The 18,461-nt window shown below is 45.4% G+C and overlaps 5 protein-coding genes across 5 annotated transcripts; 4 read left to right on the top strand and 1 right to left on the bottom strand.

Annotated features, from left to right (window-relative positions):
- Positions 1-163: 163 nt before the first annotated feature.
- BCIN_14g02000 (hypothetical protein) lies at positions 164-1,240 on the top strand. The gene is made up of 3 exons (XM_001553062.2): positions 164-813; positions 952-997; positions 1,092-1,240. Exons 1-3 carry the CDS (start codon positions 307-309, stop codon positions 1,136-1,138), a joined length of 600 nt encoding a protein of 199 aa, XP_001553112.1. The 5' UTR covers positions 164-306; the 3' UTR covers positions 1,139-1,240.
- A 5,075-nt stretch (positions 1,241-6,315) lies between these two features.
- BCIN_14g01990 (hypothetical protein) lies at positions 6,316-7,402 on the top strand. The gene is made up of 3 exons (XM_001553060.2): positions 6,316-6,537; positions 6,590-6,796; positions 6,847-7,402. Exons 1-3 carry the CDS (start codon positions 6,418-6,420, stop codon positions 7,195-7,197), a joined length of 678 nt encoding a protein of 225 aa, XP_001553110.1. The 5' UTR covers positions 6,316-6,417; the 3' UTR covers positions 7,198-7,402.
- Positions 7,403-9,265: 1,863 nt separating this feature from the next.
- On the top strand, positions 9,266-12,047 carry BCIN_14g01980 (hypothetical protein). The gene is made up of 6 exons (XM_024697065.1): positions 9,266-9,390; positions 9,516-9,562; positions 9,617-9,712; positions 9,957-10,041; positions 10,099-11,757; positions 11,817-12,047. Exons 1-6 carry the CDS (start codon positions 9,337-9,339, stop codon positions 11,931-11,933), a joined length of 2,058 nt encoding a protein of 685 aa, XP_024552879.1. The 5' UTR covers positions 9,266-9,336; the 3' UTR covers positions 11,934-12,047.
- A 1,482-nt stretch (positions 12,048-13,529) lies between these two features.
- BCIN_14g01970 (hypothetical protein) lies at positions 13,530-15,917 on the top strand. The gene is made up of 3 exons (XM_001553056.2): positions 13,530-13,769; positions 13,896-14,537; positions 14,591-15,917. Exons 1-3 carry the CDS (start codon positions 13,713-13,715, stop codon positions 15,755-15,757), a joined length of 1,866 nt encoding a protein of 621 aa, XP_001553106.1. The 5' UTR covers positions 13,530-13,712; the 3' UTR covers positions 15,758-15,917.
- A 743-nt stretch (positions 15,918-16,660) lies between these two features.
- BCIN_14g01960 (hypothetical protein) lies at positions 16,661-18,374 on the bottom strand. The gene has a single exon (XM_001553055.2). It carries the CDS (start codon positions 18,284-18,286, stop codon positions 17,489-17,491), a length of 798 nt encoding a protein of 265 aa, XP_001553105.1. The 5' UTR covers positions 18,287-18,374; the 3' UTR covers positions 16,661-17,488.
- Positions 18,375-18,461: the final 87 nt, after the last annotated feature.

Below are 18,461 nucleotides of genomic sequence, written 5' to 3'. Positions count from 1 at the left end.
CCGTTGACATTTGCCCCTTCCAACTGCCGGGAAAGTATTCTCCCATGTCGGCCGGCTCAACCCCACATCTATGGGGTAGTTAGGTAGCGTGATGTAGGTGCAACTTGTATATATAGGCATCTTTGTAGCCACAAGTAGTTATATTGAAATCTCTTCAAGTTTTGGTCCATTGGTATGAAGTTTTATGCCAAATATCCCATTTCTCTAGTCTCTCCCTCTCAAACTATCAAGCAAACAGCTTTTCGATACCATCGACTCCCCACACAAACACAACTCCACTTCATTCACCAAACCACACACACCAAGATGCGTCTTCCATACGCTGACCCTTCTTCCCCCACTTTCTCCTCTCCCTCTGACCGCGCAATCATCGAACGTGTTGAAGCGCGTCGCGCACCACGGCCTCTTCAGCCTCTAGATTTGACGTTACTGCACAGTCCCCCTGTAGCCGATGGCTGGAACTCATTTCTTGGAGCCGTCAGGACAAAAACGGGGTTGGCGGATGATATTAGGGAGATAGCGATTTGTAGGGTGGCTATCTGTAACACGGCCTGGTATGAGTGGGGACATCATGCGCCGTTGGCGAAGCAAGGAGGAGTTAGTGACGAGGGCATGGAGACTCTTAAGAGGGAAAAGTGTGAGAGAGGGGCGAATTTTGATGCAAATGGGAATTCAGAGGGGTTGAGCGGAAAACAGTGGGCTGTGATTAGGTATTCGGATGAGATGACTAGGAATGTCAGGGTGCCGGATGAGGTTTTTGAAGAGTTGAAAAAGTGGTTTGATCAGAAAGAAATTGTGGAGTTGACGGCTACGGTAGGTTGACTCTTCTTTTGGAGATGATAGGGGATCTTGAGGAGATGTTTGCTAGCAGTAGCGTGGAAAGGAGTGAAGTGGTGACAAGGGAGATCAGATGCATCTTCAGGCTGAGTGAAAGCTAATTTTGAAATATAGGTCGCGGCATACAATTGTGTTAGCAGATTTCTGGTAGCTTTAGATGGTACGTCTTCTCATACGCGTTTCATGCATTCACCCTCTCGCTTGGCTTCGTGTGAATCCAGTGCTTCTCTTCTCTTTACTAACACGCCTCACAGTTGGCGAAAGAAACAAGCTAGCCGGCCCCGATGATGTAGCTCATTAAACTCGTCTGTCAGTTGGAGAATTGAAATACCGACATAAATCCACAAATGTATTTTAAGATTCCGAGATTCGTATATCTGGTCACAATTTTCTCCCCGATGCAAAATGATAGACTTCAAATACCATGTATGGTATCCAATCCTATTGTGTGTATCAAACAGAGGTCTTTAAGCCATTTGGAACACACAATATGTACAAACATCTATATGCGGCAAAGTTGGAGAAAGTTGGAGAAAGATCATCATGCAGATGTTGTGAAGTATGAGACAACGCGATGCACCGTATCAGCAGGTTTGTAGCCGCTCAACGACGATGCATTATTTGAGCTCGGATCTGATATCGGCTCCTCCGACTTGAATCGTACAAAGAGTATGCGTGGTCTTCCCGTCTTCTCAGACGGTTTTCATCCTCGACTAAAACCCTTCTCCTCCGGATCCGAACGCATATCCCCGCTCCAATAACATTTTTTCTTCTTCCCTTTATCCCACTCAATATTTCACCCATTGCCAACGCTGCAAGAGCCCTCAATTGACAAATGATTACTACACATTTCATTATTACCCCTCATTCTCTATTCAGTGATCCATCTTCCCCTCTCCGTTTCACAACTCACCTAACTATCAGATATTCAAGCTTTTCCCTTCCCCTCCTCAGAGTCGATGTCCCCACCACACTCCGAAAACCATCTACACCACACTTCATTACATATCAAATCTGCCCGCAGTAAAAAATGCTCGGTTTTCCTTCATGGGGCTTTCTGCACCTATGCAGATTAGATTAGATTGGCGTTGTGTTACTGGCCAATAGTTGGCAGTTCAGTGAGCTTGTTCTATGCATTGTAACGTGTGAATTGGTACTAGGCTTTATGCGCGATTTAGAATTATAAAGTAGGTAGGCAGTAACTCCATGTGCATATCCAGTGAAGTGGGTTATGGTAAGCCTCAAGGGTTGTAGTATAGCTATTGAGAATATAGAATGTGTAGTTTTCATGCCATTCACTCGATTCACTCCAGTCTATGTATTAGAGGTGATATTGACATTGTGTTCTGCCGGCCCACAACATTGAAGCTTCAGAAAATTCAAGTTCATATTCGATGCGAGGAGAGATTTAGCATTTACCACGTACATAAAATGCAGATTTTCAGAAGTCTAGACACCTATCAATGGTACTCGTGTTCCCCCCTTGCTGCTTGTTCTGCTAGCGAGGTACAAGACTACGCCTCGTATCATATCAACATACCATAGCAAATCACCCCATGCACCTCAAACCCCTCTCGCATTCCACCATACTCTCGCCACAAATCTCAAGCTCGCGATTGCTTCAAGGTAATGCTGGCTCTACCCCTCCTTCCATTCGCATACGTCGATCGGGAGAACATTAGGGTGTAGACCAAGAAACAGCATTGCTCCGGAGGAAAATCTTGATTGTGCTCTTCCGCCAACTTTCTTTGCCGTACATCTAGCCATGCAATTTGCGAGACTCGTTATGCACATGTACCTCGTAGCTTTCAAGCTTCCCCACCGCCGCACCTCTATGCAAATATCTTATGCACCCAGTACTTTCCAAGAGACAGACGAGCAGAAAAACCAGAAGAAGAAAAAAAGCCCTCAGTAGGTTACATCCTACAGAATCTTCCGACACACAGAAAATTCTCATCCTGTGCTAAGCCTCATCACCCCATTTCGTCATTTTCCCTCTGCATTTCCAAATGTCCATGTAATGTACAAGTAAGCCCATGTATATGTCATCTGAGCAACTCCGCTCCACAAACGAAAGTCCATCTTTACAATCGGGCTTGGGCGGACTTCTCGTTTGGGAAAAGTGCATCGCGGTGCATATTCGACAAGTCTGGATACTTATTTTGACACATGTAAGATGTTGTATGTAAGCGGGCTGAGAATGACAAATGTCAGGTGTTACTGGTGTGACAAGGAGGACGATAAGAAATTGTTATCCTGCTGCATCTTCATCTGCATTTTCGTCTGCAGGAGGGGTTGGGACTAGTATGTATACAGAAGTTTCTCGGATTCTTATTTTTGGACTGAGGGTGCAGGTATTATTGCTAGATACGTGCCAAGACACCCCAGGGGAAAAGCATGGAGATAGTCAGTGGAATAACCATGATGAGATCTAAAGTACCTAGCACTTCAGTAAAAATACTTTTCTTGGCTCCCCGTTCCCCCATGCTATGAGAGATACGAAGTATATGAGATACATCAAATACGTTACGCTACTGAAATCTAACGAGAAAATTAGCTAGAACCAACGGGCAAAATTACACATACGTATACCCCGCCTTCTCCCGCTTTCTTTCAGAAGTGGACACTACCGTCAGGATAGACAAAACGCTTGGAAAGAAAAAGCTTTCACCTCATACCATGACAACCATCGTACTGGGTACACGCATGGCATCGTGTCACTATATTTCCAGATACCTGCTCTACCCAGTACTCGAACCAATGGTAAAATTACCATTTTCGGCTTGTGCACGCGAAGGTTTCTGCACGTTTGATTTCCTAGTGGATACGGATTGGACCCTTGACGCTAAAACCTTCACTGCCAGCATGATATGTACCGGTGCTAGCGTTGAGGAGCTGCGCGTAAATGCTTCCGAGTAATGTATTATATCTCTGCTATACGAGTATCTTTCTATTCAAAACCACTGGATTGGGAAAGAGCCCGGGAATAAGATGTGATGAAAAGTTCCTGGACTTCTTCGTCTGCGCTGCGAGCTCTGCCACTTCTCCACCGGAGGAAATCGAGAATATACTATATTGGGACTAGGAGCCCAGTATGTTTCACTCTCGATCTGCTGGAGATTTTACGAGGAGCATTATGTGACACAGTCAGAAGTTTAATGTGGGACAGACTTTGGGGGCGCAGGATTTCCACGTTTTTCCCCCTGAGATGGAGATTTGATGCTGATGGGAAGGAATGGGTTGGGATGATCTTTTGGGGGCTATCTATGGATGAGCTCATGAATGGGGATTTGCCATTTGGCATGTGGAAATTTGGGGACGGGATCGAATGATATGTGTAGTTGTGAAACGTAACTGGAGATGGAGATGGAGATGTGCGGAGGACGTAGGGGTATAGATATCGATGCAAACACAAATAGGATGTCCTCAAGATTGTGACAGAATACGATCTAACAGCATAATTGCCATTCCGATTTCCCCGAGATACCTATCTGATATCCTCGATATTCAAGCCCGGAACCTTTCCATCTCATGCACGCCTGCATTCCCAAACATCCAGTCGCATGTTAACTAGCCCTCAATATTTCAGCCTCAATCTAGTAGTCCACAGCGCGAAGCATCTGCAGAATAGCAACGAGCGACAACCCATCACCTATCTGGTCATCTAATTGTCCCTCAAACCCGGAAAAAGTGAGATGAGAAAAAGCTTAAATCCCACGTGATATCTGCTAGTAAATGAGAGTGTATGAAATACATGAGAATATATCATAAACGATGCTATCTACGACGTCTTGAGGATTTCCTCGCATCAAGCGAGTGTGCAGCAGATTCAGGGACCTCGACTCGTCCACCATATGGACGGTGCGAATTCCGATAGGGAAAAGAATCGGAGCGTTGGAATCCTTGTTTGCACATACACATACACATACACATATCGTACACACATAGATTCCCAATCCTTCCCGGCGCGCTGGACAGAAGTAAAATAAAGTGTTTTTTTTTTAATAAAAAAAAATGGAATTATTTAGATGCTGACGGAATGAAGCTAATGAAAAAATCCTACGGTACCTATTATTATTGTTATTATTATTATGATGATGATGATGATGGGAGTTGCCAATTTTCCCGGGTTGGGAGATGGGTGAGATCTACGAAGTGGGGTTTTTCTTTGCTTGGGGAGGCGCAACACTGGACAGGGACTAAAGTGGTAGCGAGCTGGTAAGAATCCTTCAGACGTTATTTTAATGTTGCGGCTAAGCTGAGTTTGGGAATGGCGGCGCGAGCTGCGTTAAACTCTATTGTAAGCCGCAATGTTTCGAGGTGAGGTTTGGTTTGCACAGGGAGAGGCGTGATGAGTTTGTGCTCATGGAGTTGACTGTGGGTGTTGTGTTGGGGTCGATGTGTTGTGCCAGGGATGATAGATGCTTGAGATATTGCCTTTTGGAGACGGTTAGGGAATAGTTATGTTGCGGATATAGAGAACGATGATGTGACATGTCTAGACTACTCTTCTACTCTGGAGAGTAACGTTCCTCGGCAGGGTGATCTATTTACATTGCCCAAATAACGGCCAGACATGGATATACCGTATCTTCAACTCGCTTGGGTGATATCTCCATTGCATCACTCACGGCGCTGCCACAACACCGGGCAAAACTCGTCTTCTCTACGTGCCAAAAGAGAAATACAATAGTGTACACGCCAGCGCAAGTCCGAGGGACGGCTCTTGGCAGTCAGCCTGCATGGAAAGTACGAGGGACACGAGGATGAAAACAGCAATAAAGCAGAACGAGTTGTCTAGGATTAGATGCGCTAACGCGAGCTAGCGATATTTACCGACGATGAAACTGTAATGTCAGCAAGACGAGCGACCAGGGTCTCACTGACTGCTCATAAAGTAAGCACACCAAATTTTGGTGAGGAAGTTTAGGTAATGAAGAACGGCTGCCCAAGAAGCAATCTGACTGGATGGAAATGCCCCCCCCCCCACAAGGCCATGCGTCCGTAACCTTAATACGCAGTGCAACCTTGCTGTGAACCCCTACCCTACCACATGAGATACAAGAAGGATTTGCAATCTTTGACTGGTGGAAGCGAGTTGTGGAGGTCAGGATTGGGGACTGAGATTAATTGCAGAGGTTATGTATCCCTAGTAATTCCATGCGAAGTATTGCACCCATCCCATGTCCCGGCGAAAAGTGGTTACCGCCTCCTTTGAATCTTGCGCTGTCTATGATTGGTTAGAAAACTTGCCTCAAGCGGTATTATCTATGTTTAACAGCGGTATGCGAGTTTGAATGGGTTGATTCCGTGACAGTGATAGGGCTTGTTCGTTTCGCAATATTCGGTCCCCACTCGGAATGGGCGTGGAATATCTTTGCCCGAACTAAATCCTGAGGGGAGAAGATGTAAGATTTAAAGTTGCTGAGACCCCCCTCTGATTATGCGTGCCAAATATCATATAATCATCATAGTCTCGCAACATTCAAGTCAGACTCGAACCCCTTTCCATCTCATAAACATACAGTGCTCCCTCCCGGTATCATTGCCATACTTCTCAATCAAACGACATACTACGACATGGCAAGCGGCCACTTCCTTCATCATGACGGTTCTACCGATCCATATTCAATGCACGGAGATATGACTTTATACGACACCTCGAGCGAGTCTTCAGCGAGCTCACCACTCAACAGCAATGTATGTTCAGATTCTACCCATCACTTCTATTCAGAATCTCATGCTTTCACAGACTTTTGATCATGTATATGGAAACGATCACGTATACGGAGGAAACACATATATGGCATATCCATCATTTCCCATACAATACCAACCAAACGGTGTACCGGTGGGGTTGATACCGGTGGAATTAGATATCGAGGGTATCTACGAGGACCATGATCGACGAAGGAGAAAGGGTGGGAACGATAAAGTGGTTGCTTCACACGTGCATTCGGTAAGTGGTTCATCTATCTACCGAGCGAACATGATACTGATTCCACACAGCGTCGCCGAGCCCAAAACAGAGCTTCTCAACGAGCTTTCAGGGATAGGAAAGAGAAACACATGCGGGAACTCGAGCAACGATTGGAGGAGCTTGAAGGTCGTCACAGTGAGCTATCGCGGTCATATGAGTCACTGCAAGTGGAGTATTCGGGCGTCAAGTCGGAATTGGAACGCATGCGTAAAGGGAAGCCCAATCCCGAACGTTCGGTATCAGGCTTACCGAAAGATTTCGAGCAGTCTAATCTCAGGGGCTGGGATGAATCCAAGGTGGAAAGTATGGATCCGCTGCTATTCGACGTCTCTGCGTTTTGTTTTGATCAGGAGGAGAGTGGACCGCAATCCAAGGAATAGGTTGTGATTGTTTCATTCGGGTGTGATTTCCGGCGTTGGTGACTAGGAGCATGGTTGTTGGGTTGTAAAAGACGGATAAGACTGGCTCTTGGACGGTTTGGAGGCACACTCTGCCATGAGGAGTTTATGTTACTATCCGCATCTATCATATGCTTCACCTGTATGTACTTCATATACCCAATGATAATAATGTCTCGCGTTTGCATGATGTCTGCGTTCCAAGCGATAAACCTTGATCCCAGCGAAACTTTTCGATTGCGAACCCCGGAACCCTCGATAGGAGTTAAGATGGTGGTGCAAGAACTGCAAAGGCAATGCCGTTGATAGCATTATCATACGAATCCTGAATTTTCCAAGGGATACAGTAAGCAAGCCATGGTTTTGGAGATCAATCAGATCAGATGCCCTAGCACATTTGTTTGCAAAGATGCGATTCTCAAGTCTCGAGGACATTCACATCACGATGTTGTGCTATGGCCATTTTCATTTACTCCATACATGCGGCCTATGGTTCCAAAGATGAAGTATTGACGGATGCCTCAACATGAATGAGGAGAAGTCGTGAGTATTACTACTTGCTGTACCGTGATTTGTTTGTCTTGTACGATCTTCCCAATCGGATATCTGAGCCGTATGCTGCAGAGATGTCACAGCATATGCTTGCTGGATACATGCAGGAAACTGCTAACTCCGCGATGTTAAAATCATGCCAGGTGATCAATCTCGTAGGCTCAATTCGTCCATTTGATTGGAGATCTCAGATTTTCACAAGTTCAGGGTCCAATGGTCCTTGGAAATACCAATGCTCGTGAAGATAGACTTGCTGGTGGCGGAGGAGAAAAAACCGACCATCAAGATCCAAGATCGAATATCACAATCTAAATCCGACAACCGGATCTTTTGAACCCCCCAAGACATTTTCGATATTCAAATGTCAACCCGACCATCATACAGCTTGTGCTCGCAGAGACTTGTATTCAACGGCCATTCCAGGTGAGATAGGAATGCCATGCCAGGTAAATTCTGGATGTTCTGAGTAGTCGAGGCTTGATCGACCATTATCGATAAGAAGGATTGCCAACCTTGGATTGGCCGGGAGAGATTGAAAGACCACCAGTGGACCAACCAACGTTGTCCTGGACCTTCTGCAACTCGGGGTAGCAAAGGCCAACACTGTTAAATGTTGGCTTGTATGTCCCGAGTGTCGATACTGAGTAGAAAGCAACTGTTGGTGTAACGGTTTGTAGTTGGATTTCTCTACGGAGCAATGTTGCTAGCTCACAGATCCAGGAACGGGCCAAACCAGCAGTGCTTGATGTCTTGGCCCTCCGAACCATGCCTTCTTAAAACCGATGGAGGGAGCTGGGTAAACGTAAGTATCATGCGGTTTTCACATTAAAGACTGGAAAGATTTTCCAGTCACTTGCTTGTGTAGCTAAGAATATCTCGGGACAATGTATTGATATATAATCCGTCATGCAAAATAAGTTCTAGACTAACAAAAGCATGGGGGGGGAGGGGGTTTCTGCCCGGCCGGCGAAATTCGACTTTTCTAGCCGTGGAACTCTGTTGATGGCGGATCGCTGGCGATGGCCATTCGGAGCCGATTGATGTGTCAGAGTCTTTGTCTAGATGGCATTCTCATGGCGGCTGCAGTAGATGGGTCCGAAAACCATTGACATTCTCTCCATTGCTATTCTCTGGCCTGCGTGTCTAGCTAACAAACATGGCAACCTCTTCACAACACTCGATATACAACCGCACCCGCCCAAATTTCTCCGTCGACATCTATTAGTCTTGCCTTACTCAGTTCCACCGGAGGATTGTCTTGCTTTTGCTGAATAACATCGACCCAGATCCATCTCATTGAACGCAAAACCACAATAAAGTGGACCCCTTCACCGAGCATTCTGTTTCTGTGACGCAAATTCCACGTCCACCCCACCATAGAAAAACAGAGCCAGCCAAATACGTTCAATAACGTTTGGGTCCGCCCCTCCTTTCCACTTCACACTTCTTTCCAACTCTCCCTCTCTCATCTCTCATCTCTTCTTTCTCAACAACATTTGGTCACAGAATCGCACCATCTTCATTATACCCAAAAGTTATTTTTCATTTTCATAGAAGAGAATAGCAATCATGGGTTTCACCGACGTTGACAGACTTGCCATCAACACTATTCGTGTTCTTGCTGTAAGTTGGCTTTACCTTTCCCTTTCCACAGGAATTTGCCCCGCCATCGGACATTCGAAGCTTCTTTCACAAGAACAGCTCAACGTCAACATCTCCAACACAAGTACTGACATCTTCTCTTCAAGGCCGATGCCACATTCAAATCTAACTCCGGTCATCCCGGAGCCCCAATGTGAGTTTTGCAGCGCGTGGCACAATAAGAATCGTTTGCTGATGAAGGATTTAGGGGAATGGCACCAGTTGCCCACGTTCTTTTCAACAAGATCATGAACTTCAACCCAAAAAACTCCAGCTGGGTCAACCGCGATAGATTTGTTCTTTCGTAAGTCATTCTCATTTCTTAATACAATTGAGCTTTTTGCGCATCAATGCCCTCTGTGCTTGATTCTTGAGACTCCCTTACTGCATTGCATTGGAAGCCGCAAAGCTTCACACAGAGGACTACAACTATCTTGCTACTTGGAAAAACCAGCCATAGCATGCTTTGGCTCTCACACTTTTATCATTGCCACTGAAATCTGAACCCAAAATTTAAGATTCAAAAGCTAATTGTCCGAAAATTACAGCAACGGACATGCATGCATGCTCCAATATGCCCTTCTCCACCTTTACGGTTACAAGTTGTCCATGGATGACATCAAAGCTTTCAGAGTGAGTAGCCTTACAATATGAAATCTCTGGCTTTCAGCTAATTTGTTTCCCCTCCAGTCGATAGATAGTCACACTCCTGGTCACCCAGAAGCCGCCGACACTGATGGTGTTGAGGTCACCACTGGTCCTCTCGGTCAAGGTATCGCCAACGCTGTTGGTCTTGCCATCGCACAACACCACGCAGCTGGTGAGTTCAACAAGCCCGGATTCGAGCTTATCAACAACTACACATACTGTTTCCTCGGTGATGGATGTTTGATGGAGGGTGTTGCCAGTGAAGCCGCTTCAATGGCTGGTCACTTGCAATTGGGCAACCTTATTGCTATCTACGATGACAACCACATTTCCATTGATGGTGACACCAATGTCGCCTTCACTGAAGATGTCGTAAAGAGATTCGAGTCATACGGATGGCACGTCGAGACTGTCACCGACGGTGACAACGATTTGGAGGCCATGGAGGCTGCTATCAAGAAGTGCCAAGCCGTCAAGGACAAGCCTTCCATGATCAAGCTCAGAACCATCATTGGTTTCGGTTCCAAGCAACAAGGCACCCACGGTGTCCACGGATCCCCTCTTAAGGCTGATGACATTAAGCAACTTAAGGAGAAATTCGGTTTCGACCCTGAACAATCTTTCGTTGTTCCACAAGAAGTTTACGATATTTGCCACGAGCGTGCATCCCACGGTGCTGCCTTGGAGCAAGAATGGAACCAATTGCTCGAGAAGTACACCGCAAAGTACTCCTCAGAGGCTGCCGATCTCAAGCGCCGCTTGACTGGAGAGCTCCCAGAAGGATGGGAGAAGAACCTCCCAACATACTCCCCATCAGATGATGCAGTTGCTTCAAGAAAGTTGTCCGAGATCGTCCTCCAAAAGATTCACGAAGCTATCCCAGAACTTGTTGGTGGTTCAGCCGATCTGACTGGCTCCAATTTGACCAGATGGAAGGAGGCCGTTGATTTCCAACCACCTGCTACCGGTCTTGGTGACTGGTCCGGACGATACATCAGATATGGTGTACGTGAGCACGCCATGGGTGCTGTCATGAACGGTTTGGCTGCATACGGAACTGTCATCCCATACGGAGGAACTTTCCTCAACTTCGTTTCATACGCTGCTGGTGCAATCCGTCTCTCTGCTCTGTCCCAACAACGTGTTATCTGGGTTGCCACCCACGACTCCATTGGTCTTGGTGAGGATGGACCAACCCATCAACCTATCGAGACTTTGGCTCATTTCCGTGCTCTGCCTAACTGCATGGTTTGGCGCCCAGCTGATGGAAACGAGACCAGCGCAGCTTACTACATTGCCTTGACTTCTAAGACCACTCCTTCCATCATCGCCCTTTCCCGCCAAAACCTTCCTCAACTCGAGAACTCCACCATTGGTAACGCTATCAAGGGTGGTTACGTTGTGCACGACGCTGAGAAGGCAGATATTACCCTTGTTTCCACCGGTTCCGAGGTCGGTATCTGTGTTGATGCTGTTAAGTACCTCAAGGAGAAGCACAACCTCACAGCACGTGTTGTTTCTATCCCTTGTTTCGAGGTCTTCGATGCCCAACCCCAAGAATACAGACTCAGCGTCTTGCCAGACGGTATCCCATCTTTGTCCGTTGAAGTTATGTCAACCATGGGCTGGGAACGTTATACCCACGAACAATTCGGTCTCAACAGATTTGGTGCCTCCGGTGCTTACAAGGATGTTTACAAGGTATGTTCTAGTTTTCTCACATATTTAGATTCAATGAATTGTGCTAATCCCCATTTTAGAAGTTCGAGTTCACCCCAGAAGGTATCTCCAAGCGTGCCGTCGCCACTGTTGATTTCTGGAAGGACGTTCCAAACATCCGCTCTCCTCTTAACAGAGCTTTCAAGCAACTTATCTAAATTTCTGGAAATAATTTCGCGATTGGTTTTGGGGCATTTTATGAATAATGCAGGTCCTGGGTGTAGTTCGCCAGATAGACTATGAAAATAAGCAAATGATTTATGAACGAACCATTAATGTTTACAACGTGTATTTGTGTTGCATTGGGCTTTTCCAGAGCCATCTGTGGTCCAAGCTCCTTCTCTTCATGAGAGTCTCCCAAGATACCCCTCTTTTCGCATCTACATGATTTCTAACCAACTCCCAATTTGCTTTTATAAGAATGTTGACCTCCGCCCAAACGATTTTGTTTTCCATGATATGCATGATGAAAGCAGCCTTCCCTTGCTAGTATTATGTTCAATAAACTTCATATCCGTCCAAGGCATTTACTTCACCTCTCCAGATGACTCAACCCTCTCTAGCCATGCTCTCATCCTCGCCCACCCTTTTCACTTTTGTATCTCTTAGGAATTCCCGTTGAAACCCATGCGCGACAATCTCAATTCTATGTGCCGCCCTCCTCGCCTCCCCTACATGCTCCGCTGTTCTCGCTACAATTGTTCCCACTAATAATGGAGCCTGGGCCCCCTCATCCCTTACATCATGGCGTTCTTGCTCCGTATGGCTTCCCTCAGTCGTGCCACTCAACGGTCGCATTTCCTCTCGGGCTGCAGATAGAATTTCTAAACTCCGAATGTTTGATACCCCGTTCGGATTTTCTGATCCATTCATTTGAGGGTCGTGTGCGTTGATATGTGCAGATCGGCTGCGATGACGAACACTGGAGGCAGAATGGGGGACAGAAGATGTGGAAGAAACAAAGGAATGGAGAAGGATGGGGCCCGATGAGGCGGATTCGACAATTATTCGTTGCGGGGATCCGAGGTTAAGATGCAGCGAGGCATTGTACGCAGAGAGAGCGGTGGATGTTAAGGTTGTGAGGGATTGAAATTGAGGGGGTTTGGCGTGGGAGTTGGAGGGGTGGGAAGAGGAGGAGGTTGAGAGGAGGGGGGTAAGTGATGAATCTGTTAAGTGGAGGGAGAGATTTGGATTGCAAGAGGAAGAGGAAGAGGAAGAGGAGGAAGTCATTGTTGGTTGTGAGTGAACGTTGGTTGTACCCAGAGATGTTGCGATGGATGAGTGATAGATAGATAGTTATTTGGATAAACGGTTGCGTAACCTCAATTGATGACAACCTTGTTGGTTTAATTGTACTTGATTGATTATATGAAGCTCAAAGGCAGAGAAATAGAAACAGAAATAGAAATAGAAATAGAAATAGGAGAAGAGAATCCCAATGTACCAAAGTAAGAGAACAAGGCAAGGCAAGGCAAATGAAAGGGAGATGGCAAGTGAAGGGGAAATAAGGTGATAATGAGATAGGAAATTGATGATCAACTGATAAAGGAAACACTTTGGAAACAAGGCCTAGGGCGACCTGGGCACACGCTATCTCCCTCCCTAGCCATCGGCCAATATTCAGTTGGTTCAGTGAGGGATCCTTGTCGGTAAAGCGGGAGCTAAACTTAGCGTGATCCATGGCATGTGAAGGTTTACGGAGGGTCAATATTGCAAGCTGGTCTGAACATCCATCTACTTTGGACCTTTGCTCTGGAACATTACACATTGCACATTGCACATTTGTGATGCTTGACGTCTTGCTGCACTTGATCGAAGAGTGAGGATATTCAGAGCCTGAATCTTAGCTATTGGACAACGAGGAATTTGATACGATACGATACGATACGATACGATACGATACCTCACGACACGATTCGATACGGCAATCATTGATCATGGCGGACGCGGAGGAAAAGGCCAAGGCTGAAAAGCTGGCTGCGGCTAAGAAAAGGGTATGTCGTTTTTTGATTCTTGCGAGGGAATGAGCCAATGGCGTGTGAGAGGTTGGAGAGATGTATTGGGGGCTGGCAACGGGGATGGATGGTGGAAACAACTACTTACTGATGAGTGGCATTTAGGTTGAGGAAATGAAAAAGAAAAAGGCGAAGAAGGCGGGAGGGAAGAAAGAAGAGAAAGCGGGCGTGGTAGCTGAGGCTTCGAAGAGCGAAGAGGCGAAGGTCGAAGAAACGAAGGATGAAGAGACGAAGAGTGAAGAAACTCTCGAGACAACTGCTGCAGTAACATCCGAAGCTTCGATTGAAACCCCACCCGAAGCTCCCACCGAAACGCCCGTCGCTCTTGAAGAGACAATAGTTGAGGAGGAAAAGAGAGAGGAAAAGCCGGTGGAAGCTTCAGAGAGCAAGGACGAGGAAGAGAAAGTAGCGGAACTCAATTCAGCTTCGAGACATGGAAGATCGCCCTCCTTATCAGTACAATCTAAGATGAGGTCGTCGTCTTTTAGACAAGCTTCGGGACCTCTTTCACCGGAAATCGCTTTTAGTCCTAGTGGTGATACGGCGCCGGACATTTATAGGAAGCAAGCTTTAAGAATCGAGGAGTTGGAGAAGGAGAATAAGAAATTGAGTAAAGAGGCAGTAGATGCAGAAAAAAGGTGGAAGAAGGTGGAGGAAGAATTGGAGGATTTAAGAGAGGCAGAGGGAGAATCTGCCAAGGGGGAAAAGAGCACTGAAAATGGGGCTTCAGAAGAGGTTGAGAAGTTGGTAAGTTCTGGGGAATGACGCACGATTCAATTTGGGCTAATTGAATAATGCAGAAATCTGAAATCGCAGCGCTCCAACGACAAAACACACAGCTTCAGGTTTCTTCTACCCGCAAGCATGTATCTTCGCCTTCGACATCGGTGCCAGCACCATCGGAATTGGAAGCCGAGCTTCGTTCCAAATCCTCGACGATCGAGTCTATGGAAATTGAGATTTCCAATCTTAGAGCACAGCTTGAGCGTGTCGCATCTGGATCATCTGTGGAGAAAGAACAAATCACCGCTTTGGAGGAAAAGTTGGCAAGGAGTGAAAAGTCGGCTGCAAATGCGCAACGCGAATTGGGAGATCTGAAGAAAAACCTCGAACGAACAACTGAAAAGGCTGTCAAGGAAGGTAGCGAACGTATATCCGCAGAAACCAAATTACTCACATTAGAAAGAGAAACGGAGGAGGCCAAGGCACACAGTGATGAACTTCAGAAGAAGGTCGAGGCACTTGAGAAGAAAGTATCTACACTTACGACACTTCACAAAGAACACGATGCCAGATCACAAGCTCAGAAGAAAGAACACGAAAGAGTAGAAAAAGAAGCATCAGACCTCAAAGCCCGATTCGCTAGTGTCGAGAATGAAAATTCACGTCTCAAGGAGGAAAGAGAAAGATTGAAGAAACGAGATGCACAAGGAATCGATGATGACGGGGTTGATGAATTGGAGAATGAAGAAAGACAACGCTTGGAAAAGAAAGTCAGGGATCTAGAGGCAGAAATTCATGAATTGAGAAGAGGCGTATGGAGAGATCGAAGAATAGAATTACAGGGTGAAGGAGATGATGGACTTACAAGTCCCGGTGCAAGATTCACAGATGTGGATTTGGGTGGAAGCGGAAGTCCTCATGCGAGGAAGAGTGGAGTCTTGCCACAAGGAATGGGCATTGGGGATTATTTGACGAGTGGGTTTAATGCTATCACAGGAGGTACGGCACCGATAGGACATGGGCATGGAGGAGCGGATGAGGATGATGAATTGTTGGATGATGATGATCTACTTGAATTCGACGAGGAAGCTTTCAGGAAGGCACAGCAGGAGGAGGCGATGAAGAGGATTGAGAGAGTCAAGGAAGTTAAGCGGGCGTTGAAGAATTGGGAGGGCTGGCGATTGGATCTAGTGGAGAATAGGAGTGCAGGTGGCGAGGGCGTGGGAGAGATTTTTGAGATTTAAAAAAGAGGTTCATCTTTATTCATAAGCTGTGTGTCTGAACCGAATAAGCAATGGAATAGAATGAGGAATGGCTATGAAAAATCTCAGATAGGAGGTTGTATGAGTGATTGCGATTGTATCAGTAGATGTCGTTATGGTGGGTATACGAAATGAATGTATATGTCTTTGCGCTTTTCTCATCCGGTAACTCCTACTATACTTTTTTGTAAACTTTCAACTCACTTATTCATTTTAACTGGTGGGACTTGGTCTGTGATGTTGATGCATAATGCATGATCTGGATAACTTATTAATCCCAATATCAGTATAGTGATTATACAAGCAAAAAAAAGAGATGTTCCCAATAAGAAATATAAAAAAATAGCATACATATATACATACACACATACACACTAGAGCGAAATAAACATCTAGATAGATAAAGAGATCGATGAATCCCATTTGATGTTTGTATTTTTGCATTTTGTATTTCTGTTTAACTTCTCTTTTCTCCTTTTCTTCCTTTCTCTCTTTCTTTTCTTTTCTGTTCTTTTTCTTTATAAGCAGTGAGTGAGTGAGTGAGTAAGCGAGGGAAGGAGTATGTACGTATATATGTATGTACGTGTGTATATCTTTATATTCATTCACTACTAGATGTTCTAAATTCTAGGTTCTAACTTATATTTAATACTGGTGAGTGAGTGAGTGAGCGAGTGAGTGAGTGGATGTTGAATCGTAACGTATCGTACTACATACTCGGTTGATAATTCAAGGAGAGGTTCGTTTGAATTCTCAAAAATAGAGTAGATAGGTAAAATTGTGGAGATACATACATTTACTTGTCGCACATATATTGATGATTAATTCTATCAATAAATATATATCTCATCTTTTCTTTTGAGACGATGTTATGATTTCTGATTTTCAAATTAAAACTACCTAGACGAGCTGCTTCCAAATTCCATCAAAATCCCATCTCAGTTAGGTTCATCTACCGGTGAGCAATCCATTCATATCTCGTGCAAAATCAAAAGTACCTCTCTCTATCCTCGATCCAAAACCTCAAATCTAATTCCTGAGATCAACTACCCTTTCATATCATATCATATCACACCATAATATTCCCAAACCAAATACGAAATGAAATGCGCCGACCATCCATAAAAGGGGTATATCCTGAAGAATAATAAACAACATTCTGTTTGCACCCTCCTATCCCATCCATCCCATCCCAATTCCTGGCCTTCCAAATTTTCTGCCTTCTTATCATCAAGCCCCTATTCCTCTCTTCCTATCACACCAGCTCTCCTTTCCAACCCCCCGACATTCGTAGATTTCGTTAAATGCTGCTTCAAGTTCATGATGAAGCATGCGTTCATTGTATTCATAAAAAAGTGATTTCGTATTTTTTGCTCTCTGTTTTCGCTGTTTTTTCTTTTCTGTTTCTTATTGCGTCTGCTTGTCGTTTTGTTCCATTTCGTGTCATTTGTGTATAGCCGTAGTACTGTACCGTATATTTCGTAAAAATTCATCATAAGAGTATTGTCCAAAGTCGTGTCCCGAATCACACTATCCCTCACAAGGGAGCTGGTGTAGCGATTTAGATTCATAATGTATCATGTATGTGCAACGATACTCAAGCGTCTGGCTTCCTCCGTCTTCCTAACCAATAATCAATCCCAAGTGAAACATCCAGTGATTCTCTATTGAGATAACCGAATCAGTCATTTTTGAGAACTCGAGTTAGCTCCCTCAAGGAAATTGAGCAAACTTCTCACTTCTCGGACTTCCGATCGAAGAACTTTGTTCCACTGATGCCCTCCTCTTATGCATCAATGGACTACTCTGTAACTCACTCACAACTCCCAACCATCCACTTCTCTGTGGACTTCCCGTACCCTCATTATGTCCTATAGCATTGCTTGTGATTCTCCTTAGCGGCGGTGTACGTTTGAGATTCTCGCTCAAATTACTCGGAAGTGTCCTACTCCGAATAGGAGAGCCGAATATTTTATCTGCGTCTTCCTTTTCTCTCTCCTTCTCCTTCTCCTTCTCTTTCAATACCACTTCCGTTTTCGCAGCCACCATTCCAAGATACACAACGAGGAAACGCATGCGCAATAAATCCAACTTGCGCACTCGCTCTTCGAGATCCCGACGGGTCGTTCCCCATAATATCCGAGATCCGAGTTTCAACCTCTTGTGATCTTCTTTACTAACCATCTTATTCAAAAGCCCTCTCAAATCATCGCCGCATTTTTGAATTTCGCGTACCATGCCCGCTAATCGAAGTTTATCTTCGAGTTTGGATATTCTGCTGATGTCATGATCGTAAGAGGCGTTTTCTTGAACACTGGATTCGAGAACAGAGAGATAAGTGGTTAAGTCTTGAGGTGCGGTATTATAGGCTGAGAGGTGGGTGAGGAGGGTTTGGACAAGAAGAGGAAGGGAAACGGCGGTCGCGGCGCAGGTGAGGAGAAGGGAAGTGGGCAGACTAGATTGGAGGGGGGACATTGGAGGGAGGGATTGGATTAATGGGTTGAGGGACATTTTGCTGGAGTGGCTGATGATGATGGTAATAAGGTGGCAGAGTGAGTCGTGCACATGTTCAAAATTTGAGATAAGTATCGTCGCATTCGATATAGATTGATGGAGAGATTGAGATGAAGAAGAAGAAGAAGAAGAAGAAGAAGAAGAAGGATGGTGAGGTAAGGGAGATGAGATG

The sequence above is a fragment of the Botrytis cinerea genome, chromosome 14, assembly GCF_000143535.2.
Source record: "Botrytis cinerea B05.10 chromosome 14, complete sequence".
Taxonomy (NCBI): Eukaryota; Fungi; Ascomycota; class Leotiomycetes; order Helotiales; family Sclerotiniaceae; genus Botrytis; species Botrytis cinerea.
Note: the sequence above shows the minus strand (reverse complement) of the source record. Positions and strands in the feature narration are given on the sequence as shown.